This window comes from Asterias rubens, chromosome 4 (genome assembly GCF_902459465.1).
Source record: "Asterias rubens chromosome 4, eAstRub1.3, whole genome shotgun sequence".
In the NCBI taxonomy this organism is placed as follows: domain Eukaryota; kingdom Metazoa; phylum Echinodermata; class Asteroidea; order Forcipulatida; family Asteriidae; genus Asterias; species Asterias rubens.
Window position 1 is genome coordinate 16,274,963 of NC_047065.1, and position 26,275 is coordinate 16,301,237.

Consider the following 26,275-nt stretch of genomic DNA (forward strand, 5'->3'; position numbering starts at 1 on the left):
TCCCCGGACTGGGGTCATCAGGAGGAAATGTGGATAGGGTTGTTCCAGTCCCTACCTGAGTGCGTGGGTTTTCCTTATCAGGGTTTTCCTCCCACGTCTCAGAATTTTCTTCATTTTCTTCATTTTCTTATTTACAACAATTTGGTTTGATGTTTCAATTTTGGATGACTTGTTGACTTTATAATTCAGATTCAGATATGAAAGAGAAGTTAATCTTAAAACTAATGGAAATAACAACTTAGTTGGTTCAGCGGCTTTTGATTTAATCATTATGAGAATCATTTTACTCAAAGTTATGTTGTTATGAAAAAAAATTCTTCTTCAGAGGTTCAGAGGTGTCCAAATTAAACTTCTTAAGTGTAATACGCTACCACATGATCTTGGGTCAGAACGGCAATTTTCTTATGAATGGTTAGGGGATAATTTGAATTACGATTAAAATAAATTAAGAGTGGCTTTTAAGGTTCAATATATTCTTATTAACAAACCTGTCTTAAAAAATTAAAACCTTTTCAATTTTGTTTTACTTAGACTTTGTTCCAAGTCTGGGATCGAGTCTTTTAGTCTGCCAGATAGCCATTACATTATTGCCTGAAATGGCTAATGCAGAGGAATAACCGTGATCGCAGACTTAAAATCAAGTCTAAGGTTCGCCCATCCCCGACATTGCCCTATGCTCTGCCAAAAAAAACGTGACCATGGAGGTTGTGACTAATTCTAAAATATTTGCATACTTTTTAAAACAAACTATCTTTCTTTCTTCAACCCTAAAAAACTTCCTCATATTATAAGTTAATTAGAACATGGAGGAATAAATTAATTTATTCCTCCATGATTAGAAGCACTTGTTTTAGTTGCCATTCCACGGCGTCATTACGTAATCACCATTATCGTCAAAACACGTGAGGTGCGTAGCCATTCAACAGACGAAAAAGAACGCTGAAGCAACGAGCATCGAGGTTTCGTTTATTTCTTTTATTTCATTCATGTTTTTTCTTTTTGGGGGATTTTTGTGAAGTTGATTTAAGGTTACTTTATTAAGGATACTTTATTTCGAAGTAGTTACTGGACATTCCAGCCATGCATACCCTTGTTTTCACAAGCTGTTGGTGATGAGGAAAGACCTGAGCGAGGACGATAAACCTGCTGTCTTCCGGGGCGCTAGCCTACCCTGAGGCAGGCAGTCGAGCGTCGGTGAAGACAACCGTTGCTGCCGCGGTTTTGGCCCGGGCAAGCCTCCGCTCCGGAAACCACGACCGGCGAGTTTCTTCCACGAATTATTTCCCGATCCCTGATACCAGCATGCAGTTTAAGAATATTTCTATCTTGTTGATGTGCCTTTATTTTCGACATCTACCCTGGTTATCGCAAGGGTCCCAACTCGGTGAGATTGTTCCCGATAAAGTGACAGACTCGCTCTTCAGTGACATGGGCCGGGTACGGATTGGAACATTTGCGGTGAATTACAACACAACGGAGCTGGATGTGATTTTTGAAGACATTACTGGTTAGTTACACCATGGTTCCCTCAAAAACATAAAGGAAATCCTAAGTGAATATTAGTAAACTAAATCGAAATGCTTTGTTGTCGGAACCTTTTTTATACCCCTAGCAATTTTCTTTAAGAAAATACTTATTTCTTATTTATTTGTCTTTGAATCTTATTATTTGTCTTAGTCTAAAATGAACTGGGAAACTGATGGTCGAATTCAGCATCTTTCCTCATTTTTCTATCCACAGAAGGCTATATTTAATTCTGATTCATAAATACCCCAGACAGTTTCTCTACTCCTATTGGTGGAGAGCGCGTCACATGGGGGTGTTTAACTGGTTGTTAATGACCAGTGTTTATAACCGGCTGAACGCGCAATTCATAGCTATGTAACTGCCCGTAATCTATTTCTAAGCGCATGCACGTTATCTTTCTAAGCGCGCGCACGTAAGCTATTTCTGAGCGCGTGTGCGCATATTAGCGACCCACCCGCAATATACTCGCAACATACAAGTGTCTGTTATATTGTATTTTTTAATGTTTTTTTATCAAAAGGGCATTTATGAATGGGAATAAAAGAGTTGTGACTCGTTCTAACACATCCGTTTAAAACCTTACAGGGTCGTTGCTGTGCGATAAAAGCCCTCGCCTTCGGCTCACGACAATTCGACCCTGTCGGCTTTAAACGGCCGTGTAAGAACTCGTTGCTACCCTTTCATTCCCTTAATTAAAACCAATTGATCTTAATTATCTTAGTGAGGTCCATATAATTATTAATTAGTAGGCCTATAAATGTTTCAATTTGATTGAACCATTCATAACTCCCCTTTTCATTTACTGATTTTGTTTTGTGGATGTTTACTGTCTAAATACTCAACAAAGATTTAACATTATATGATTATTTAAAATGATTGTTTGAAAAGTTAAACATTGAGATAAACTTGTGCCCCTTTGCAAAATTAAAATTAGTGTTTCCATCTTAAAGATGAAATTCCAGGCCTGTACTCCTGCAACTTTTAACATTGTTAACATTTCTGTAAAATAATGTGGGGATATTATTAGTGGGTAGTGTCTGAAACTTATGTACCAAGATTTAGTATATGGGAAAGCTCCATTAAAGAAGGAGGCTGGAATAATACATCCTTTTCATCTGACAACTCACACCTGTTATCTCCATGTAATTCCTTTTCCAAACGGTGGACGTAATTGGATCGTGTACAAACCATTTTAGACGGCTGCCTGGCCCAAATTAACTGACCATTCATGAAGTGTAATGACCCATGTAATACAGAACCACTCTATGAAAAGCATCATACTTTCCGAGTTTAATGACCAAGCTAAAAAAATTCTTTGATGTAGCTTTCTAGTAATTTTGTAACGTCTCCATTTCTACCACCAATCCATCTCATCAGGTGTGAAGGAGTTATGGGTCATAGACTTCCAACCTTACAACTTCAAATGGAGAACTCCTATCAACGATCACACAGGTGAACTGTGGTCAGATGAAACCGGTCAGTGCTCAAACATGGAGCAGGATCTTACGTGGGCCGATGGCTACTTTGACGATGACCATTTCCAGTCAAGAAACACCTCTTGGAAGAAGGATCTGTTTACGGAGTACTTGAGAGGCAAAGATAATCAATCATCTGAGATTCGCCTTGATGATGTAAGAAAGGGTTGAGATGTTCAATGGAAACTTTAGAGGCACTAAACACAAAATTTGGTAATTGTCAAAGACCAGGGCCCAATTTCATAGAGCTGCTAAGCACAAAAATTTGCTTAGCATGATATTTCTTCCTTGATAATAACAGGATTACCAACCAAATTTCCATGTGTTGCATATTGCTTGTTACTGGTATTCAACTGTTGTTTGCTTAGCCTGAAAATCACATTGATATTTGGTTGGTAATCCTGTTTTTATCAAGGCAAAACTTTCAAGCTAAGCAAATTTTTGTGCTTATAGCAACTCTATGAAATTGGGCCCAGTATTCTCACTTTGTGTATCTCAACATAATATGCACAAAATAACAAACCTGTGAAAATTTAAGCTCAATTGGTCATTGAAGTTGCAAGAAATGATAAAAGAAAAAACACCCTTGTTGTACAAAATAATGTGCTTTCAGGAATAAAAGGCTTCTGGCTAGAATTTTTTTTAAATATTTTAGTGAGAAATTACCTCTTCCTCTCAAAAACTTTGTTACTTAATTCAGAGGGAGTTGTTTCTCACAATTTGTTATACTATCAACAGCTCTTCGTTGTTCGCTACCAAGTTAGGTTTTATGCTAATATACTTTTTGAGTAATTACCAAACGTGTACCAGTACAGTGCCTTTAATTCCCTACTACTTCACACTACTTTTTCGTCGGATTGCCCTTTCACACTATGGTCGCTTTTAGCAATTACTCCAACAGGCAAACCACAGTAATAGACCTTTATCATGGTCTTGTTCCTTGTGCCAGATAACAAAAATGGATGCTAAATAATAATTTTGTAAATAGGAACGTACCAAACTATTAACCTCCGTTTGGTAACATTGATATCAATGGGAGAAATTCAAGATAGCTGCAGAAAATATGCATTCATAAATACCTCAGACAGTTTCGCTATTCCTATTGGTGGAGAGCGCGTCCCGTGGGTGTGTTTAAACCTTTGTTTATGACCGGTAATCAATGTTAATTCATGGGCGTGTCACGCGACCTTGAACCTGTTCTTAGTAGACAGTTTCTTCATTCCTATTGGTCGAGAGCAACAGCTGAAACAATTGTGCCACATCACGCGATACGCGCGACGTGCACAGCATTCCCTTATAAGGAGTTGTTTACCCGAGGGCGTCGGAGGGCTTTACCATTTCAAAGCTGGAGGGGTGTTGTGTTGAAAGAAATCATTTAACAATTATTGCATTTTTTTTTTTTTTTTTTTTTTTTTTTTTTTTGAATTGTGAATCTAGCAAGAACAAAAATAAAAAGGAACTGGTTCAAATTTCATAAAGCCTATAAACATAGAAATAAAACACAGACAAAATCATGCTTAGCAAAAACTGGTTATCATGCCAAATTAAAGTTAACATTGTTGCCAACAAAAAGTTGTTGCAATGTAAACTTTGTTTGTTCTTGTTGCAAATGGTGCACAGATTATTGTTTTCTTAGCAGCTTATGTTTTCTCTAACAGCTTATGAAATTGGGCCCTGGTTAAGAAGGAACTGGTTCAAGATTCATAAAGCCTTTAAACATAGAAATAAAGCACAGAAAAATAATGCATAACAGAAACGTTACCAGCCAAAAATGCACAGAGTTCAATTGTTGCAACTGTTGCACAGACACTTGCTTTGATGCATTATTTTCTGCTTAGCAGCTTTATTAAATTGGGCCCGCTGGTCAAGAAGTAAAAACTAACAGATTAAAATTTGCATTGGGGATAAGAATATACACCGATGAGTGTTAGCACTGTTCACTCAGTACTTTCCTAAGCTCCGTGGACAAAAAATCACAGGCATAAAACTATCATTCTTGTTTTCAGATTCGCTTTTACGGTGATCTTCAGACTTTCTTGGACTGCACACGAGCAGACGGAACCAACATCTGGGACTACAGCATCAGCAAAGAGGAGATACAATACACGACGATACTGTATGCCACCAACGTACGCCCGATACCCGGTTGGGATCCATTTGGGCAAGTCCAAGCGCCTGCAGTCGCCTACGTACAGACGCAAGTGAAGCTGGTTTGGAGATTGATACGCACTGCTATGGTCAAGTGAGTTCAGAAAGTTTTTATGGAAGAATTCGGCTGTCAGACCTGAGCCCAATTTCGTACTAGAAAAACACTGGATGGGGTTGAAAAATACTGCTTAAAAAATCCCTGCTTGGCAATATGAGCAAGATAAGATACCAAGTCATAAATTGTACATGGATGTGATATACTGGAAATACTGGATGGGGTTGAAAATACTGCTTAAAAAAATCCCTGCTTGGCAATTATGAGCAAGATACCAGCCACAAATTGTACATGGGATGTGACATGGTAGCTGGTAACCTTATCCTGGTGAGCATTATTTTGTTATGCTCCTGAAGATTTTAGTTTTTTGCTTAATTGAATTGGGCCCAGAGCATTGCTACACTTTCTTGAAAGGGGGATTGTTACTTTTGTTTGCTCCCATAGCCCACCTCTCAATTTTTTACCCTCACTTCCTGGCCACAAAATCTTATAATGCCCAAGTCATTAATAAACTAAAACTTTTCATTCGATATGTTGTTGGTTATCTCTATCCTCAGCTTCGTTGTGAGTTCAGTCCCGATTGTCAGTAGTCGCCTCCTCGAAGAGATCGGACGCCTCATCATCTTATTCGACTTCGCAATCGTCGAGCCGATTCTTTTCCAAGATGGTTCGCCGGACTTGACACGAGCCCATCTTACGTTGGGTTTCAGTACTCAGCTGCCCTCGAGGAACCTGTCCATGGTTGTGTTCAGGAAGGGAACGGAGAAGTACGAACCTGAGGTAGAAGGAAATGCTCTGGAGGAGGTAGTCAGCTGGGTGAGTTTTAAACAACAGTGTGTTCACTTTGTTTCTGAAAAGAACAGGGCCCAGTTAGAGCTGCTATAAAAGCACAAATATTTGCTTAGCAGGAAATTTCTTCCTTGATAAAAACAGGTTTACCAACCAAATTTCCATTTGTTGCATATTGCTTGTTACTGGTACTCAGCTGTTGTTCACTTATCCTGATAAGTTACGTGGAAATTTGGGTGGTAATTCTGTTTTTATCAAGGAAGAAATTTGATGCTGAGCAAATTTTTTTGCTTAGCAGCTCTATGAAATTGGGCCCTGGTGGTTTAGAACTCAACGTTTCTATCAGTATGCTGTGATCATGCTGGACTCTCGTGCTGGATGCTGCTTATTATGTACTGCCTTGTACACACTTCTCAAAAGAGATTTCAAATGGTGTTACCGCAAACCTCTCTTAGTTATACCACAATGATGCAAAGTATCAAATCCCACTGGGTAAGTTTTCTTATATGATTATGGTTTCCTGAGACTCAGGAAAATGTTGTTAGTCATTTTTGGCATGCCATAAAATTATCGTGATTACCTGTGAATCATAAAATCAACCAATATATCCTGAGAAACCAAATAAGAAACAGTCGGACTTTCCCTCTGCTCTTCAGCATTTCTGTTATTTGTTTACCTGGCTGTTTTCCATCTTTTTTGGAGACATTGTAATTCAGATTCAATTTTGAATTGTTTTTTGAAAAATAGATACCAACTTAAAAAAATGCCCTTGGGTAAAATTGTATCCATTCTATCAAAAATGTAATCGTCTCTTTTTATCTTCTTTCGAACTATTGCACAGCCTGCCTCCGAAATAGCAGATACACCAGTGTGCAATCTGGGCACACCAAAGTACTGTAAGCAAAGCTGGGAATACGAAATGATTCTCAAGATGGATATTTCATCCCTGGTCGATGACAAACCGCTCGATGCCACTGGCTTATTCCAGTTTGATTTTGATTCCTACAAATGTGAAAATCTCTACTCAACCTCAGGTAAGGACGTAAATCCCGACAGTGGGAAACCAATAGACCGTTCCAGTAGGCTCCGCCCACGGCGCACGTGTGAGCAAGAACATGTGGGGTTCTCCAATGCCGTTCTGCACAACTCTGTCGCACGCACCAAGCATACGCACACGCATATCATTGTCCGACTTTCGTCGCATTGTGATTGGTCAATACGCAATGGTGCGGAGCTTAATGGATCGGTCTAGTGATGGGAGGAGAACTTCTCTGAGAATGGGGTTCAGTAATTAAAGGCACTTGACTCATTTGGTAATTGTTGAAGTACTCTCACTCTATGTTTTTTCTTTCATTGTTACGCAAGTTCGACGACCATTTGAGCTCAATTAGGTTTGTTATTTTATTTTATGTTAAGATACACAAAGTGAGCAGATTGGTCTTTGACAATTACCAATAGTCTCCAGTGTCTTTAATGAGGAAGAACTATCTGACAGTGTAAGAATAGATAATCAAACCTTAGAGCACTAAGAGGATATTGATCTCATTTGCATTAAATGTAAACAGTTTTTGACAGAGGCATTATCCTCAAGAAGATTTTCATTTGACTCAAATAAAAAGCATTCAACATCATTTACAAAAGTTTGTAATGCACATATTAAAGACATTGGACACTATTGGTGATTGTCAAAGACCAGGTTTTTCTCTTGCTGTATCTCAACATATGCATAAATTAAAATTAACAAACCTGTGAAAATTTGAGCTCAATCGGTCATCGAAAATGCGAGATAATAATGAAAGAAAAAAACACCCTTGTCACATGAAGTTGTGTGCTTACAGAGACCTAAATTTCTAAATCTAAGGTCTCGAAATTAACTTCGTGGAAAATTACTTCTTTCTCGAAAACTACGTTACTTCAGAGGGAGCCGTTTCTCACAATGTTTTATACTATCAACCTCTCCCCATTACTCATCACCAAGTAAGGTTTTATGCTAATAATTATTTTGAGTACACTTTCGGCACAGAAAAGAAAAGATTTACAAATAACTAACAGGGTTTACAGAAGGTAATGGTGAAAGACTTCTCTTGAAATAATAGTCCATGAAATGCTTTACTTTTCGAGAAAACATTAAAACAATTATCAATTCTCGTAGTCGAGAATTACAAATTTATTTTAAACACATGTCATGACACGTGCGGAAACAAGGGTGGGTTTTCCCCGTTATTTTCTCCCGACTCCGATGACCGATTGAGCCTAAATTTTCACAGATTTGTTGTTTTTTATATCAGTTGTGATACACGAAGTGTTGGCCTTTGGACAATACTGTTTACCGAAAGTGTCCAAAGGCTTTAAGCGAGTTATTACTATTCAATTGAAAAACACAAGACAGTCAGACGTGTCCTGTCTCAAATTTATAAATCCTTGGCCTTGGTCGCCGTCCAGTGTTAAAAATTTGCTTAGCATGAAATCTTTTGCCTTGATAAAAATAGGATTACCAACCAAATTTCCCCGTGATTTTCAGGATAAGCAAACAACAGCTGAGCACCTGTAACAAGCAATTTGCAACAAATTGGAATTTGGTTGGTAATCCTTTCTTTATCAAGGAAAAAATTTCATGCCAAGCAAATTTTTGTGCTAAGCAGCTTTATGAAATTGGGCCGTATCACTGATATTTCCGACCATTAACTCATTAAGCTTGATGCTTGTTTGTGCTAATGTCAGGTTGTGCACTTATGGATGATTTGCAGCCATGGGAGATCAAGATTGATCTGACTCTACAGACAACAGTAGATGCTATAGACGAGGAGCAAGATTCAATCAGCGTAAGTATTCCCAACCTTTTTTTGCTTTTACCTCAAATTCTCATTAGCTTCAAAACGAATCTCACAAATTCTTGGCTTCCTCAATCGACCCCTTTTCACATTAGTAGTTGGATCGTTGTTGTGTTTGACACGTTTAAGTTGGATTTAAATCCTATCGCATCTGCTGCTTGCGTGTCTGGCATGTCGAGGCAGTGCGGATAAGAGCAGCGGACTCGAGCTCTGGGGTTTCTGGTCAGCAGAGTGCGGGTTTGAGTCCTGGTCATGTCCTTCGCATGGAATGGCCGTGGAGCTTTGGGGTTGACAAAAAGTTGGTGACTTTACACCTACAAGTATATCTTTGGTTAGACATTTGACAATTTGTGGGGGTTGTAACAAATGATTGCCTTTACCCTGAAAGGTTTCAATCGTCAAGCTGGTCAACGACAATGGGGAAGATCTGCGCGGTGGGCAGACAATCCGCCATAAAGAGAACGTAACCGTGGAAGTCAACTTCTCGCCAGCTTTCCTGCGATCACACTATGTTCTGGAGCTACAACTCTTCATGGTGTGTATGGGAGATGAACATATGGACTCTTTGCAGGCAAGTGTATTTTTGGCATCCGATTACGTTTTTTTAATTTTTTTATTTTCCCTATCTGAAATTTATTTTTTATTTGCTACAGACCCCCAAAAAAATTCTTTCTCCATTGTTTTCATTTTAATTTATTTTAACTTAAAGTCTTTAAAAATGTGTTTATGTACAAATGTTTTATTTCGGCTTTAAGCCGCGAGTACATTTTTTATTGTGAATAAACCGGAAGGTAAATCACTCTTAAAATAAATGGCAATAATAACATTTAGTTGTAAGTCTACATCAGCTTTCGATAGTTTTAACTTTTTTTTAATGTATATTTCACTTTGAAGTAATGTGGTCATGTAAAAATACATCAATTTCTATGCTCCAAAATTTGAATCTGAGAAGTGTTACTGCAGTAATGCTTCTCAGATTGTGTATTCCACTTACAGATATTCCTCCTGTGTGGACACATTCACTCTGGATTCTCATAATTAATTAAAAAAACAGGCCCACCTTTCGAAATTTTTGAAGCGTTAGTTTTGTTGTAATAGGTCTTTAATTATATGGGATTAAAACATTACAATCGAAAGTTTCCAAAAACCAAAATACAGTTTACCTTTTATTTTTCTTTCAAATGCAGCGTTTTCCTGAAATCTTAGAGTTTTACTTGGCAGTAACATAGTGTTGCAATGCCTCTTTCGAGTGGGCTGTGAATTCCTATAGGTTTCTTGGTCTTACTCCACAGAGCAATCTTGGAGTAAACAAAATAACAAAATTGGTGTAGCTCTCCTTAAATTGCTCTTTATCACGGCAATTTTATCTTTGTGTTCAGGGGTGTCTTGGAGCCAGTGAAAGTCAGAGGTACTCTGCCTTTGTTGGAGAGGATTTTAGTTTCACCTTTGACCCCTCTGCACCCCAGTATCAAAATCTCCCTCAGGCTACCACTGCACCACCAACAGGTAAGGCAAAATTTAAATAGGGGAATAAAAAGGTAGCGATGAGTTCTTAAACTGCCGTTTAAAAACCAGTAGGGTCGTGGCCATGCGATAAAGGCCTGAGCCAAAGGCGAGGGCCTTTATTGAACGCCACGACCCTGCAAGGTTTTAAACGGCCGATTAAGAACAAGTCACTACTCTTTTATTCCCATTCGTAAATGCCTTTTTGGTTTAAAGGCGTAATAAAGTATGAAACTCTGTAAAACTTATCCGTTTTCTGATGTCCTTGAGGAAGTATGAAACGTGCTTTAGTCAGTGAAAGTTTTGATAAAGAGATCTCACTTGAGTTTCTGATGTTGAAAGAGTAATTTCAAGTTCATATTCAAAAGAATTTTGAAACATATATTTTGCTAAGAATGAACACTTTAAAAACTAATTAAGACAATTAAAGTCGGTAGGGTTTGAAACTTTGCATGGTGAGGTTTGCGGTAGCACAATGTGTGAATCTCTTTTAAGAAGTGTAGTTTGCTCTGAGTGTCTTTGGAGGGATTAAAATCAGTTAAAACTATTTCATAAACTGTGATTGTTTTCAGTTTCTCAGGATCTTCAAAGTGTTCTTCCGACAGCTGTGCCAACCTATACAAGTAAGATTCACTTTTTGCATTTCTTAACATTTTTTTTTAAAACATGAATGGTAATTCATATGTTTGCCAGTTTTCCCTTATAAAAACACAATAAAATTGTTGCTGGATTCAGCCCATACAAAAATGTTTCATAGAATTCTACCAAGGCAAATTTTATAGAGTAACTGTGGTAGTTTCTAAAGAATGTTATACTGTTAGAATGTATAGATTTTGTTTTTGAAATTCTATAGAAAAGCGGGTCACTTTTCTAAAGAATTCTATAAAAATAAATAATGTTTATTTAGAATATCTATACAGAATTTGTACACATAGAATGTCAATTCTATACAATTTCTTTTTTTCAATCTTTTTTCTAAAAGAAATCTCTAGAATCTACGGAAATCTATTGACTTTTTATTTTATAGAAAGGTTATGCGGTAACACCATGTAATGACTATCTCTAATGAGTTGGGGTGGTTATGAAAAGAACCGTTGGCTTCAACTCGACGTTTCAATCAGTATGCTCGACTTTTTATTTGAAAAAATGTCGACTTTTCTTATGTAAATGGTGACTTTTCTGTACAAATTGCTTGAATATTCTAGGGCTGTAAACTTCCACAAAATAGTAATAATAGTGGCTTTATAGTTGCGCAATATGCTGCCAATCAAACCAAGAACACTGGGGCGAAATCCTTCTCTTTTTGATAATTGCACTGGGTTCTTATACATGCGTTACACAACACACATATAAGGGTCCATTATTGTGGGTAGCACGTCCTCCTGACGGTACCTGTCTATTTCTATTTTTGTTTTATAGTTGAGAAGACCTTAACCCAAGAGTACAATGTGTGGGCAGATGTCGTCGAAGGCGGTGTCTTCATTCGACCCCACGACCCAAGTCTGATCCAGAACCTCGGAGAACCTTCTTCATCCCTTCATTTCCTGCAAGATGAAACAGACGATCAGTTGATGTCTCTGCTGTACCTCGTTGAGCCTTACACCTACCCGGGTGCTTCAGGTCACAGACCCACAAACATCGCTAACGAGGATTCCTTCTATCAATATTTCTTACCCCAACTAGACCACTACCACATTCTTGGTACAGTCCGTGCAAGAACTAAAGGAATTCTTCATAGTAAGGACACTCTCAAAATGTTCTACTCTGCTTTCACAAATGAACCAGCAAGACTGTCCTACGTAGGAACGGAAAATCCTGTTCAGTTTCCCTGCAATAGGTACCAGTCCGAAGCACATCGGTGGCTTTACTATCAACAGAACTGGGTGGCTCTTCCTACCAGTTCCTGCCGATTTATCATGGAGTTGATCAACTTGAGGAAACTTGTTGTTGAAATTGTCACGTTGAGGTTGACAACTTCTCAAGAGCCTCTGGATCAAGTTGTGTTTGTGCAGGAACTCAGCCGCTTGGCCGACGTCTTGAAGCTGGAGCCGGACTTTTTGACTAGCATTCTTGAGTTTGGAGCTGCTTCAAATGGTGAAGACTGGACAGTCCTAGATTTGCTTCTGTACACGATTCTCTTGTTTCAAGACGATTTTGTGATAGTAGCTTTGGAGCCAACTGGATTCCTTTTGACGTTACGAGACGATTTGAGATCTATCGCCGATGAAGAAGGAAGCTTCAGCTCCTTCGTAGAGGAGTCAGTCAGGCTTCGTGGGAACAACGATCACATCGAGTTAGCCACCGTACTCCAGATTGTATCAGAACTCATCTTGTACAGAACGGACTCGATATTTGTTAGATTCTACCTTGCGACCAGATTCTCCAACGATTACTGGCAATCTGTTGATATTGATGAATCTTTCTACTATTTCCTATGGAGTGTGAATTCTGTCGGCTCGGCTGAATACGAAGGACAAATCTTCACAACAATCTCCAATAACCCCCAGATAAGCCTCAACTCAAACAAATGCCAGAATTATGGCTACCTTGCTGGGTATGCTGAACTCTGCCGGATCAACTGGGTGGAGGTACACCCATTCTGGGCGTATACGTCCCCTGTCTCCGTGCCAGTGGAGGTGTATCCTGGGGGTTGGGGCTTGTGGTCGGTTTGGACTGGGTGTACAAAGTCATGCGGGGGAGGGGTGCAAACAAGAGAGAGAGAATGTATTGATGTAGAAGCGGAATGTGTTGGACAGGCAACGAGCGAGTCAAGGTTATGTAACCTTGAAGATTGTGATGTGTTCACAGACAGTGAAGGTAAGATTTAAGATATTTCAGACTTTTTTCTGAATTCAGACTTTCTCTGACCGCCTGTCTAACCGACGAAAAAAAACTAGAACATTTTCCAGAGTAAAGAAAATTCCTGCTTTTTGACCTACTTCTCTAGTGCTGAGGAGACTGTTCCCAAAAGCTTCTTGGATTCTATAATTCCAGGGGTTGTCATCATTTTAACATACCTCTTAGATCTTGATTAAAGTTTCATACTATTTTAGTCAGCAAGGATACTCAATTCTTAGTAAAACGATCAAATGATTCCAAAAAATTAACAAATTCCCTTTAAAATTATAAACCACAAAGCTGTTTAGCAGGAAATAGACGCCCTAACTGGTTGACAAAATTTCTTTGCTAAGCAAAAATTGAGTCGGGCACCAGCCACATCTGCAAAACTTGACGTATTTTAGGCTAGGAACTTGATTCTGCTAAGCTATTTTGGTGATTTGGTGCTTACAGGCTTTACGAAATTGCGTCCTAATTTGGCCCCTCAATTGATAAAAAGTTTCCTCATACTTAAAGGAACATGTTGCCTTGGATCGGACGAGTTGGTCTTTAAAAAGTGTTTTTAACTGTTTGTTATAAAATGCGTATGGTTAGAAAGATGTTTTAAAAGTAGAATACAATGATCCACACAAATTTGCCTCGAAAATGCACGATTTTCCTTTTACTCTGCGAACTACCCAGTCGGCCATTTATGGGAGGCAAAAATTTGACTCCCATAAATGGACGACCGTGTTAGTCGACGAGGTAAAAACAAAAACCGTGCATTTTCGAGGCATGTTTGTGTGGATCATTGTATTCTACTTCTACAACATCTTCCTACCCATATGTATTTTATAACAAATGGTTACAAACGCTTTTCAAATACCAACTGGACTGATCCAAGGCAATGTGTTCCTTAGAGTCTTGGAATCGATCCAATGTATTGTTGATTTAGGTCACGTCATGAGGTTGGAGCTGGGACTGGGTCGTCAAACGTGGCAACATGCCAGGGAATATTGCCAATCCAAAGGAGGCAACTTGGCACGGATTAAAGACCACATGATGCAAGACTTTCTGATTGGGGATGTGACTTCCGATCATCATACCTCAACTGGTAAACAAATGTGGTGTCATCAATGGATTTAATGTAGATGTAGTATTTTGATCAATTACTGTAACAGCTGGGCCCGTTGTAGGTTACAATAATAATATTAAACCATTCTTATATAGCGCATTTCACACTGAGAGTTGACCCTTTGCGCTGTAAAGGGAAATCAACAATTGTACAAATTAAACAGATGTTTTCATCCAGGTTTTGAATTGTTCTGATGTCTCAGCCTGTTTGACAACCTCTGGAAAACTGTTTCATAACTGAACTGCTGCATATTGGAAAGAGCGGGAACCATACAGCTTGGTTTTGATAACTGGGGGAGTCAGAAGGGATTTAAAGATAAACAGAGGCAATGCCATTGATACATTGATAAGTCAGAACCAAAATGTTTAAATATAGGTTTGGTGTTTAGCCTGAGAGAGTGCCAAGGTTTTGATAGAGCTGTTTTAAATTAGATTACCTCAAAACCTGTGTTCCCATGGGACTTTTTGTAGATAAAATACTGCAACTTTGCTGTAGAATGACAAAATTAAATCCAATGAATTAACTTTTTTAAAGCCAGTGGACACTATTGGTAATTGTCAAAGACCAGTCTTCTCACTTGCTGTATATCTCAACATATGCATAAAATAACAAACCTCTGAAAATTTGAGCTCGGTTGGTCGTCGGAGTTGCAAGATAAATAAGAAAGAAAAAAAAACACCCTTGTCACATGAAGTTGTGTGCTTTCAGATGCTTGATTTCGAGACCTCAAATTCTAAACTTGAGGTCTCGAAATCAAATTTGTGGAAAATTACTTCTTTCTCAAAAACTGCTCCACTTCAGAGGGAGCCGTTTCTCACAATGTTTTATACTACCAACCTCTCCCCATTACTCGTTACCAAGTAAGGTTTTATGCTAATAATTATTTTGAGTAATTACCAATAGTGTCCACTGCATTTAATTTTCAGTTTTTTCTTTTGTCCCAAACTCCCACAATTTTGAATGGCCCCTATAAGGAAATGTGTGGGTGGCCTTACTATTTAGTTGTTTGCTTGGGTGTCAAAGGAAATTATTTTGAGCGGGCCATATTATGCACATTTGATACTTATTCAGCATTATTAGATAAATCAATTATTACAAACAAAACAGTACACCTACTAGCAATAACTGTAATTAGCCCATGTTAATATTTGGTTTTGAAACTGAACTTTGTACATGAGCTTTCATAACAAAACTAGACAGTTTATTCATCGTGTAAATTTGTTTTTGTCAGTTCATTTTTTTTCTTCATTATTTGTTTATGACAATATTGGATCGATGCCAGATACACCATCGATGAAGGTTCCTATGTCTTTTTAGACAATGTCCTAATTAAGGACAATAACCCATTGTTTGGTGTTTTGTATTCTATTGTTCTAGGACAGTTTTGGTTTGATGCAAATGACATCATGGAGGAGGGTTCCTTTGTCTGTTTATACAACGTTCAATTTCATACAATTACCCATTGTTTGATATTTTGTATTCTATTGTTCTAGGACAGTTTTGGTTTGATGCAAATGACATCATGGAGGAAGGTTCCTTTGTCTCTTCAGACAATGCCCCATTGTCTTTTACAAACTGGAGGTCTTCCCATGGGCCCAGCCAATCTTCTCCGACGAAAAACTGTGGTGCTTTTAGGTAAAGATTGTAGGTGCTAGTGAGTGAAGGCAAACAAAACGTCAGACCATAAATGAATTTTCAAAAGATAAGAAGTAATAGATGTTAAATTTGCAGCGGGGATAGAATATTCTGCTGGGTTTAACCATATACAACAATATGTAAGCGCTGTATCCTCAGTACTTCCCAAGTTCGTAAAATCACAGGCATTACTCGGGTGGGATTCGAAGCCATGACATTTGCAATTCTATAGAGCAGTGTCATACCAACTAAACCACCGAGATTGCTTGAAAAAAAAAGCAATTGTCAATACCAATATCTTATTTATTATTTTCTATGCATTTTTGAAGTGAACTTCCAAGAAAGGATATCATAACTTTGGTAATATCAATTTACATTGGTAAGAGTAAAAGTAATCTGAGAAATGTTTCATGCAGAAACCTCTCGCATTGAAATGTTTGGTACATCCTTCTTGCTAAATACCACATCCTTTGATAGGAATCAATTCAAGATAGGTAAAGAATGGCTAAAGATGTTATGATGATTTGTAAACTAAAAGAAAAATATGCTGGGGTTTGTTTCAGTAGTGGAGAAATCTCTATTCTATTATTATTTTTATTACTATTATTTTAAATGTAATTTCACACTCATAATGGACAAAAGGTTGCGATTAAAATTTTATATGAAATTAAAATAAAATTATTCAAACTTTTAAAACATAAATGTTTTATTAAGAAATTGAATATTCTTTTTTGCCAAACAAAGACCTCACCTGATTAATAAACCCATTAAAGAGCTCAAAAATATGCAAAGGCAAGTTTACGTAGTCCATACAAATGGCACTAGTGACCTTATAGTCCTAGTAAAGACTAGTTTTATCTCGAGTTAGGATGAGTTAGTTGTCCTAACTTGAGCCATACGTTGTTAATATCTCCTAGGACTATGTAGGACTGTAGTCCCAACTCTTTGTGAAATTGACCCCAGAGCTGACGCTTTGTTCTTAATTTGTTTTCATTTTATAGTATTGATGGATTCTGGGAAAATCAGGACTGTACCAATGTCAACCACTTTGTCTGTCAGTACGGTACGTCTTATCCTTATTTTATGGTTTTGACTATGAGAAAATTAAAAATGGCGCTCACAATAAAGTAGACTTTCTTTAACTATCGGAAAAAATGCATTTTACATTTTCTGAATGATTTACGCATTGCCAATATTAATATGGAAATATGGAGTCTTTGAAATCATTTCTAAAATTCTTTGTTCAAGTATTATGCCAGTCTGAAGCCATTGTGAAAATGACTAAGATTTTCAACCATTTGGAAGGCTGTGTTCCCTGTTTTGTTGTTCAGGGAAGAGCGAAACGCATGTGTTGTACAAGTTACCAGCAGGGGGCAGGGGGCAGGGGGCAGGGGGCAGGGGGGAAGTGCTGCCTCCAGAATACCTTTAGGTTTAAAATGGGGGCGTCAATTTTCTTTCAAAATACAAGACAAACTAGAACAGGAAACAAATACAATTTGTTTACACCATTTGATGGGCATACTTGTTTTTTTTAACCATGATATGATCTGCTTCGTAGCATTTTATGTGTTGAACCTGCGGTGATGCCGTCAGTGCCAGCTTTGCAGAGTTTTGTTCTCGTATTCCCTTCGAAAACATTATTCTTCTTGCAAATTAGGCCATAGGCAGTACAAGTGGATCTTAAACTTAAATGATTTTAACCTGAAACATGTTAAAGTGGGGACAAAAAATGGCTTTCAACCCCTCACCCCACACAAGTAAGCTGCCTATCGCTTATGCATTACCAACATACACAAATTGAATGGGCGTGGCTTTTATAATGGATTGGCTTTCAATCTACTGAAATTACATTACTTTTGGTGCTGCACTTCTTTCTCTCACTAGATTTCATGCTGGTGTTTAAGGCAGCTGCAGATACAGGTCAGAGCGTCTACGAGGCTTGGACATCATCCTCATATTCAGCCGATGATGTGTCTAGCGAACAAACCTTGTATAAAAGTGGACTCGTTGAGAGCTGGTCGGGTTCTATCGTTGTTGAAGAGGTAGGCCTGCATATATAATATATATCTCAAAATGATGTTAAAGGGAAAGTATACTGTTGACATATATTTTCACATACTGACAAACATGATTATTACACGGGGTGGCGTTAGTTCATGATAACGAAAGATGTATATTTGCGTTAATTTTCAACGCAACAAACTTATTTTCTTACTTTATTGCTTAAAAATTTATGACAAAATGCAGTTAAAAAGCACCATATGAAGTTCAAAACATCAAGTCTCCACTGTAAGAAAACTAGTTGAAAATACTCTGGAACTTTGTAGGAGAAACTTTATTCTAAACAGCGTTTAACTTTAAACGCTGTTTTCACTGATTGTTACTTTTTGTATTGCGGGCCCAGTTTCATGAAGCTGTTTAGCCGAAATTACTGCTTAGCAAATTTAGCTAGGCAAAAAATGGGTGGGGAACCAGTCACAATAATACACTATGGAGGGCTATTAACCAGTTTCTGCTAAGTATGCTTAGCAAGTTTGTGTGATCACAACAGGCTTTATAAAATTGGGCCCAGGACTGTGCGAGTTCATGGCATCAGTGATGATCTGTCGATTAAATTGTTACTAAAGTTTTTAGGACTTGCTGGTCTCTATTCACTTTTTTTTTTCTGGACTGACAGTTTATGTTAGAGTTTTCCGAGTCCTCATTATTGCCACTTTGCCTCCATGTCTCACTGTCTAGGTGAAGGTGGCCATGTTGGTCAATGGCCAGCCTGTTGTTGAAGTGTCATTTGACGGAAGAGACACCAACAAGATGAACTGGTTTGCTCCTCATCGGCTCATCTCCTCCCCTTATGCTGATATGGAGTCTGCCATCAAAAACTTCTTCAGTGTGGATGGGTTAGAGTTTTGATTTTTCTATGCAGTCATTCTAACAGGGATGTGATTCGAAGTTCCTTTTTTTTTGCCCTAAAAAAAAAAAAAAATCTGTTTTACTAATTTTTTTTTAAAGATCAAATTCGAAAAGGAATGGATATATTATAACCATATAATATCGTCCCAGATTGCAGAATAGGGTTTTTAATACCAAAGATAAATGTTATTATTATTAATATTGGGCCTCATGCTTGCAAGTTTTTGAGCTCGCATGTCTTTGCGCTTTGTGCTCAGATTTCAGTTTATTCTCAACAGCCTATCACATCCCTGTTATTAACACTATAGAAGGCAATTTTTTTTAACTGTTTGATTGTTTTAATCCTTTAAAAGTGTAGATTTTTCAAATAAAATGAACATGTGAATATTTCATTTCAAAGTTGGTCACCTTTGGTTGAACAGTTATTCAATAACGAGAAGAAAATAATTATTCATAGTCATTGTGACATCAGCATTTAGCTTGGTGGGATTTGAACCTACAACCTTCATAGTCCAAGTCAAGCGAGTACTTCAGCCCTCAACCCATCTTGGCCCCCTACTCCATTGTCCTCTATAACTGGGTCTGGCATGATTTCTGTCTGATATGTATTTTAGGCTTTACCCTCTTGTCTTGTGCGTGTTATTATGTTTTGTTCATTTCCTATAATTTAGGCTAGTTTAGGGAGAGTTTGATAGTACAAAACATTGTGAGAAACGGCTCCCTCTGAAGTGACAATATTTTTGTGAAAGAAGTAATTTGCCACAAACTTGATTTCGAGACCTCAGAATTAGAATTTGAGGTCTTGAAATCAAGCATTTGAAAGCACAAAGTTTTATGTGACAAGGTGTTTTCTTTTTCATTATTATCTCGCAACTTCGACGGCCAATTGAGCTCAAATTTTCACAGGTTTGTTATTTTATGCATTTGTTGAGATACACCAAATGAGAAGACTGGTCTTTGACAATTACCAATAGTGTCCAGTTTTATAATGTTTAATATTTGAACCCATTTAGTTAATATTGCACTTGCTTTGTTTGGATGCTGAATAAAACAAAATACAAGAAAGGCGCACTGAAGGCTACTACTACTCTCTATCTAACTATTGAAATTCCCTTTTGTACTCCTCTTGGCTATAAGGCATAAAAGCCTCGGACGCCATTTCTTCATGAGTAACTATTACAAGGGATGTTTGCGTCAGTATGGATGGATGATTGTCATTGATGCTGGCCACTACTCCCATCCATGTAAGTGGGAGCGGTTGCCCACCTACCCTAAGTTCTTCTTCAGCAAGGATACAAAGTCTACCAACTTCAATGGAGGTTTGTATTTTATTTATTTATTTATTTATTTTATTTTATTCATTTATTTTATTTTATTTTATTCAACATCTAGCAGCGAAAGCGCCAATATACAGGACGGACAAAAATATTCACATTCAACATTTTAAAAACAGTAAAATTTAACATTAAATTAAGGAAGTAAATAAAACATAAAAATGCACATACACACATGGCAAGAGGGGAAAACCCATAAGAGAACAGACAGAAACTATGAAAGACCCAATAGGACAATTATTTGACTAAACACTAGGGAGGCAAGATGAGTGAGGGGATGAGGGCTGGAGCATAATTATTGCTTGACTTGGATTTTCTCAAATGACTCTAACAGACAGATCCAAGCGCACTGGTGCTGCACGCTGCCATTGTTGGGGCGCTGGCCACATAATGTTTTCTACATGAATACATCCTCAGGCCTGCAAGGAAGGTGATTGCCTCCAATCCCCCTGACCTTTTCACAATTCTGCCTTTTCTGGGGTGGATTTCACAAAAAGTTTAGACTAGTCTTATCCCGAGTTAGGACAAACTTAGGACTAGCCTTGCATGTATCCTATAGGACCTAACTTTGTGAAATCACCCCCAGGCATCGCAAACATCATCTAAGCTTTTGAGTTTTTATGTTTTTAAAGGCGCTGAATACGTTTGGTAATTGTCAAAGACCAGTATTCTCACTTGGTGTATCCCATCATGCATAAGATAACAAGCCTGTGAAAATTTGGACTCACTTGGTCATTGAAAATGATGAAAGAAAAAACACCCTTGTCGTACAAAAAGTGTGCTTTGATATAGGAATAAAGGGCTTCTGGTCAGAAGTATTTTATTATTTGAGTGAGAAATTACCTCTTTACAAAAACTACGCTACTTTAGAGCATGGAGGTAGGGTTAGAGGAAGTCGTTTCTATCAATGTTTTGTCATCAACAGCTCTTCATTGCTCGTTACCAAGTAAGGCTTTATGCTAATATATATTTTGATGTGAGTAATTCCCAATAGTGTACAGTGTCTTTAACTTCTAACTTTTAAATTTATTTTGGAAATTTAAATTGATTTTTTAATACTTATGTCTTGTCTCACAGGACAGGTTGGTATTGCTGATGAGTTTGCAGTGTACATTAAATATAAGACAGAAGGTAATATTTTGTGCACTTTTGAAGTTTTGGCTTCTATAATATCAATCCATTCTGTAACATTCTGTTATATTGGTGTATTCTGTTATTGTAAACAAAATTCTGATCATTTTCTTTCATTCACTCCGTGTTTTACTCCCGAACTTTTCTATTTTGGATGTCTATTTCATTCTAAGCCATTCTGTTTCATTGTTTTGTTAAATTGTGTCTGATTATTCTGTTTCATTCTGCTGCACGCTCCTCCTATTCTGCTATATTGCCATTTCCTGTGTTCATTCAGTTTTGTTCTTCTCCTTTACTAGCATTCGAATAGGCCTAATTGTCATACTTTTTTTGTTTCAGTCTGTTTCATTTAGCATCAATCTTTCTCATTCTGTAATTCTGTTTCATGAAGGCGCAGTGATGGAAGAGCATATAAAAAATTGCACTGGATGAGTGTAAGGGTCACTTCTCACAACTTTTTGTTCACAAAGTTGTTTGTTTTACAATTTGTGAAATTATCTGGTAATTATAAAAGAAAGTTTAATATTTCTTATTGATTGTTCCAATGTTTTGTTTATTTTTTTCTGATTATTCTCTTTCATTCTGTTACATTCTGCTGCATGCTCCTCCATTCTGCTTTGTTGCCCTTTCCTGTGTACACTCAGTTTTATTTTTCTTCTGAATCACTAAAACAGGCATAATTGTTGTATTCAATCATTTGTTTCATTCTGCCAGTCTATATCCCTCCACCACCTACCCTGCCTCCTCCTGCAGTCTACACTAGTGAGTCAATCTCGGCTCCTCCCCCTGGCAGTGAGCTGCAGAGCGAGGGATATGATACTGAGAGACAAGTGCACCAGAGTCAGCTGCAGAATACAGTCTTATCTGGTAAGAGCAATAGTTTAGAGAATAGGTAAAGGGTATATAGACTGGGCTCTTGTCTCTATCGGCAAGGATAAAGACAGGTCCTTGCTATCTCAGATCAGTGATTCCATTGGATATAATGATAGGCCTATCATTAGATGTAGCAGTGACATGAGCTTGTAAACCATGCCCAACAGTACACTGCTGTGATGTCTGCAATGGAAGTTGACTGCGTATCTCTAAATGAAAAGACCGAGGTCAAAAGTGAATATACACGCTGTTTGGAGGCAGGTCTCTGGCGTTATTCACGAGACCTCGACGTGTGACCTCAGATGTTCAGGCTAGGTAAAGGGTAACACTCTCATACCCTTCTACATACCAAAAGCCTTGCTAAAGGATATCATTCTCTTGCTTGGGGTTGGCATTTGAACCAAAGACCTTCGGTCTAACATACCGGTGCTTTACAATCTGAACTACCCAGCCCTATGTTGGTGGTCTCCACTATTAGTCAATATCTTTGTCAGAAGACATAACTGTTAGCTTGTGGTTTTATTACTTGACATTTAAAAGCACTGGACACATCACCCTTGGTAATTCTCAAAGACAAGTAAATTCTCACTTGGTGTGTCCCATCATATGCAAATTTTTACTCAATATTGGTCTTATAAGTTGCAAGAGAATAAATGAAAGAAAAAAAAACCCTAATTGCAAGGAATCCGGTGCTTTGAGACACCTCAGACATGTCAGAGAAGGCTTCATGCCAGAACAGAAAACTTTCTCAGATTCAACTTTTGGGGTGAAATGCCACCCTGACCCCTCTCTCTGAAACTACGCTGTACTTCAGAGGGAGCCGGTCCTCAATGTTTTATACTGTCAACAGCTCTCCATTGCTCGTTACCAGGTCAGTTATTGTGAGTAATTACCAATCGTGTCCAGTGTTTATTTACAATCATTCTATTTGACAATAATTAGGTGAGAGGAATCACTATACAATGACTACAGTATACTCACTGGTGAGCATTGATGACATGAGAACCAAGCGAGATGGGCACCGGGCAAGGAGGACCTTGATAGCGTCTGCAAAATTACCACAGGTAAATGAGCTTATTATTTTACTCTTACGTAGGGTGTCGTGGCCGAGCGGTCAAGAGCATCAAATTCAAGCTCTGGTGTTTCTTGTTCAGCAGATTGTGGGTTCAAGTCCTGGTCGTGACACTATGTCCCTGTGCAAGACACTTAACAACTATAGTTGCTTCTCTCCACCCAGGGGTAAACGGGTAACTGTGAGGGCAGAGATGGTTCTTGTGATTGATCTAGCTTAGTAGCGCATAAATTATTTGTTGTCCCCATCGAGCTGAGATGGTTTAAGGAACAAATTAAATGGCCTTGTGACCAGGGGTAATGTTGAAAGCGCTTTGAGGCGCCCTTGGGGTGTGAAAAGTGCTATATAAAAACTGGTTATTATTATTAACTGGTTATTATTATTAACTTGTTTTATTATTAACTGGTTATTATGTGCCGACCAGTTTAAATCCCCTCATAAAAAAAGTTGTAAAATGGGAAAAAATGACCACACGACCACACAGGTGCTGAAGTGCCGTGCCTACAGTGTCAAGTGACGGATATGAATGCTATATAAAGAGGCCACTATTAAAGGGAAGGTACACGTTTGGTAATTGTCAAAGACCAGTGTCCTCACTTGGTGTACCCGATCATAAATCATAAGCATAAAATAACAAGCCTGTGAAAATTTGAACTCAATTGGTCATCGAAGTTGTGAGAAAATGATGAAAGAAAAAGCACCCTTGTTCAACGAATTTGTGTGCTTTCAGTTAGGAATAAAAGACTTCGAGCTAGAAGTCTTTTATTATTTTAGTGAGAAATTAGCTTTCTCTCAAAAACTACGTTACTTCAGAGGGATTCGTTTCCCACGATGTTCTATACTACCAACAGCTCCCCAATGCTCATTACCAAACAGTTTTTAAGTTAATATTTGTTTTGAGTAATTACCAAACGTGTATCTTCCCTTTAATGTTATGTTTGAGAAACTTTTTAATGACTTGTTTGTCATCAATTGCTTCAGTAAGTGCTGTTGGGATGATTTCCAACTTTCCCGGGAAAACATTATTTTTGCTATAAAATTGTCAAGAAAATGACAAGATTCTCTGTTTTTTTTTACAAAGCTACGAAGCGCCCAGTTTGTGTCGGAGGGCTGCCCACCGGGATCAGAGTTCAACCCTATTGACCTGTCATGTGACTGTCTCAAACCGGATTGGTTCTACAGCGAGGACTCATTCCAGTGCAAACCTACAATCAATGCCGTACAAGAAGATGATGTCATTCAAGATGTACCTGATAATGCACACGACTCTGCAGCCATCCAACCCTTGCAAAATAGCCATCATTCATTACTCGTTTTGGTTTTAGTCCTTAATTGGTGGTTGTTTTTTTGGCTACAATATTGATTTGTTCCCCTAAAAAAAATGTGTTTTAAAATTACTCACTATTTTTATTATGCTTATTTTAAAAAGTTGATCTGCTAAAAGTTACTCTAAGATAAGTAGTTTCTTTAGTTAGCTGTTACTTGAGGCGCTAAACCATGGACAAGTGGTCAAGCACATGTGGGTTCAATTTTATGGCCCATAGTTTGTGGCCCATAGAGTTCAGGGCTTGAAAGGCTCAGTGAGCAAAGCCAGGATGTAGGACCTTGCTCTGTTTGAGTTGCAGTCATCACACTATTGTCCTTGAGCAATAGACACTTTAGACTATTGGTAATTGTCAAAGACCAGTATTCTCACTTGGTGTATCTCAACAAATGCATAAAATAACAAAACCTGTGAAAATTTGAACTCTATTGGTCTTCGAAGTTGCGAGAAAAAAAGTTGTGTGCTTTCAGATGCTTGATTTTGAGACCTCAAAATCGAATTCTTAGGTCTAGAAATCAAATTCGTGGAAAATTACTTCTTTCTCAAAAACTATGTTACTTCAGCGACAATCATTTCTCACACGGTTTATTCTATCAACAGCTCGTCATTGCTTGTTAACAAGTAGGTCTAAGTTTTATGCTAACAATTTTTTGGAGTAATACCAATAGTGTTCACTGCCTTTAATAAATCTGATTCTCATCACCCAGAAGTAAGATTGTTGATGCGAATAATTATCATATAGCTGCTGGTGCTGCATACTCCTAAGGAGTTCAGATAATAGTTTTCGTATGGCACTTTGGTACACTATTGATAATTACTCAAAATAATTGTTGGCATAAAAACTTACTTGGTAACAAGCACTGGAGAGCTTTTGATAGTATAAAACATTGTGAGAAGCGGCTCCGTTTAAACTGTTTTAGAGAATGAGGTAAGTTTCACCCCAAATATTTGAATCTGAGATCAGGCGTCTGAAATCAAACAAATTTGTGCAACAAGAATGTTTTTTCTTTCACTATTATTTTGCAACTTTGATGACCAATTGAACCCAAATTTTCACAGATTTGTTTAGTTGGGATACACAAAAATGAGCCTATATAAACTTGTTTTTGACAATTACCAAACGTGTCCAGTGCCTGCAAAAAAATGCCTTTATTCATATTTATTTTGTGTTTATGTGACACTTATGCACAATCAAAAGCTTTGATGGTGTATTTTTCTGTTAACTATTAATTCATATTTTCTTTGTAAATTAATGACTCGGTAGTTTGTTCTGAGAGATTCAAAAGTCTTTCTACAATTTAGAAAGTTCTAATTTCTTTATCATTCTTAAAGAATGTTGATGACTGTAGTGGTTCGGCATTATAAGACAGCTACAATTATCATAGTATTTATAAACACACTTTTATTTTTTATATTTATTTATTTATTTGTTTCTTTTCTTTGAGAAAAATAATAAAAAAAATAAAAAAATGAAACAGCCAGTCGCTTTGACTGGAACGATGCATAGGCCTACCCTTTACCATTGTCATTTTTTGTAAAACATGATTTCTACTAAGCGCACATGTGTCTGAGTAATTTGAGTCTTTATGTCACTCATTCTGCTGGTATACTCATGAATGTGAGCTATGCAATCTCGGCTCAACTGCAAATTTTTGATAAAATCGCACGAGGGAACCTTGCTACTTCGCCAAAAATGTGCTGAAACTGGATAAAATC

At 37.7% G+C, this 26,275-nt stretch overlaps 1 protein-coding gene across 2 annotated transcripts; it reads left to right on the forward strand.

The window, feature by feature from the left end:
- The first annotated feature begins 930 nt into the window (after positions 1 to 930).
- LOC117289655 lies at positions 931 to 24,967 on the forward strand. 2 transcript variants are annotated; one of them, XM_033770874.1, is made up of 20 exons: positions 931 to 1,507; positions 2,905 to 3,158; positions 5,009 to 5,244; positions 5,763 to 6,021; positions 6,836 to 7,028; positions 8,716 to 8,816; positions 9,214 to 9,396; positions 10,205 to 10,331; positions 10,901 to 10,951; positions 11,748 to 13,145; positions 14,101 to 14,259; positions 15,774 to 15,915; positions 16,917 to 16,978; positions 17,800 to 17,957; positions 18,655 to 18,812; positions 19,963 to 20,144; positions 21,237 to 21,290; positions 22,005 to 22,157; positions 23,106 to 23,227; positions 24,317 to 24,967. In XM_033770874.1, the coding sequence occupies exons 1-20, from the start codon at positions 1,303 to 1,305 to the stop codon at positions 24,596 to 24,598; spliced, it is 4,479 nt and encodes a 1,492-aa protein (XP_033626765.1). In that variant the 5' UTR covers positions 931 to 1,302; the 3' UTR covers positions 24,599 to 24,967. The 2 variants fall into 2 exon arrangements, 1 of the variants encoding a protein (XP_033626765.1); XR_004518965.1 differs by lacking the exons at positions 23,106 to 23,227; positions 24,317 to 24,967 and adding an exon at positions 20,494 to 20,589 and having other exon boundaries at positions 22,005 to 22,041.
- Positions 24,968 to 26,275: the final 1,308 nt, after the last annotated feature.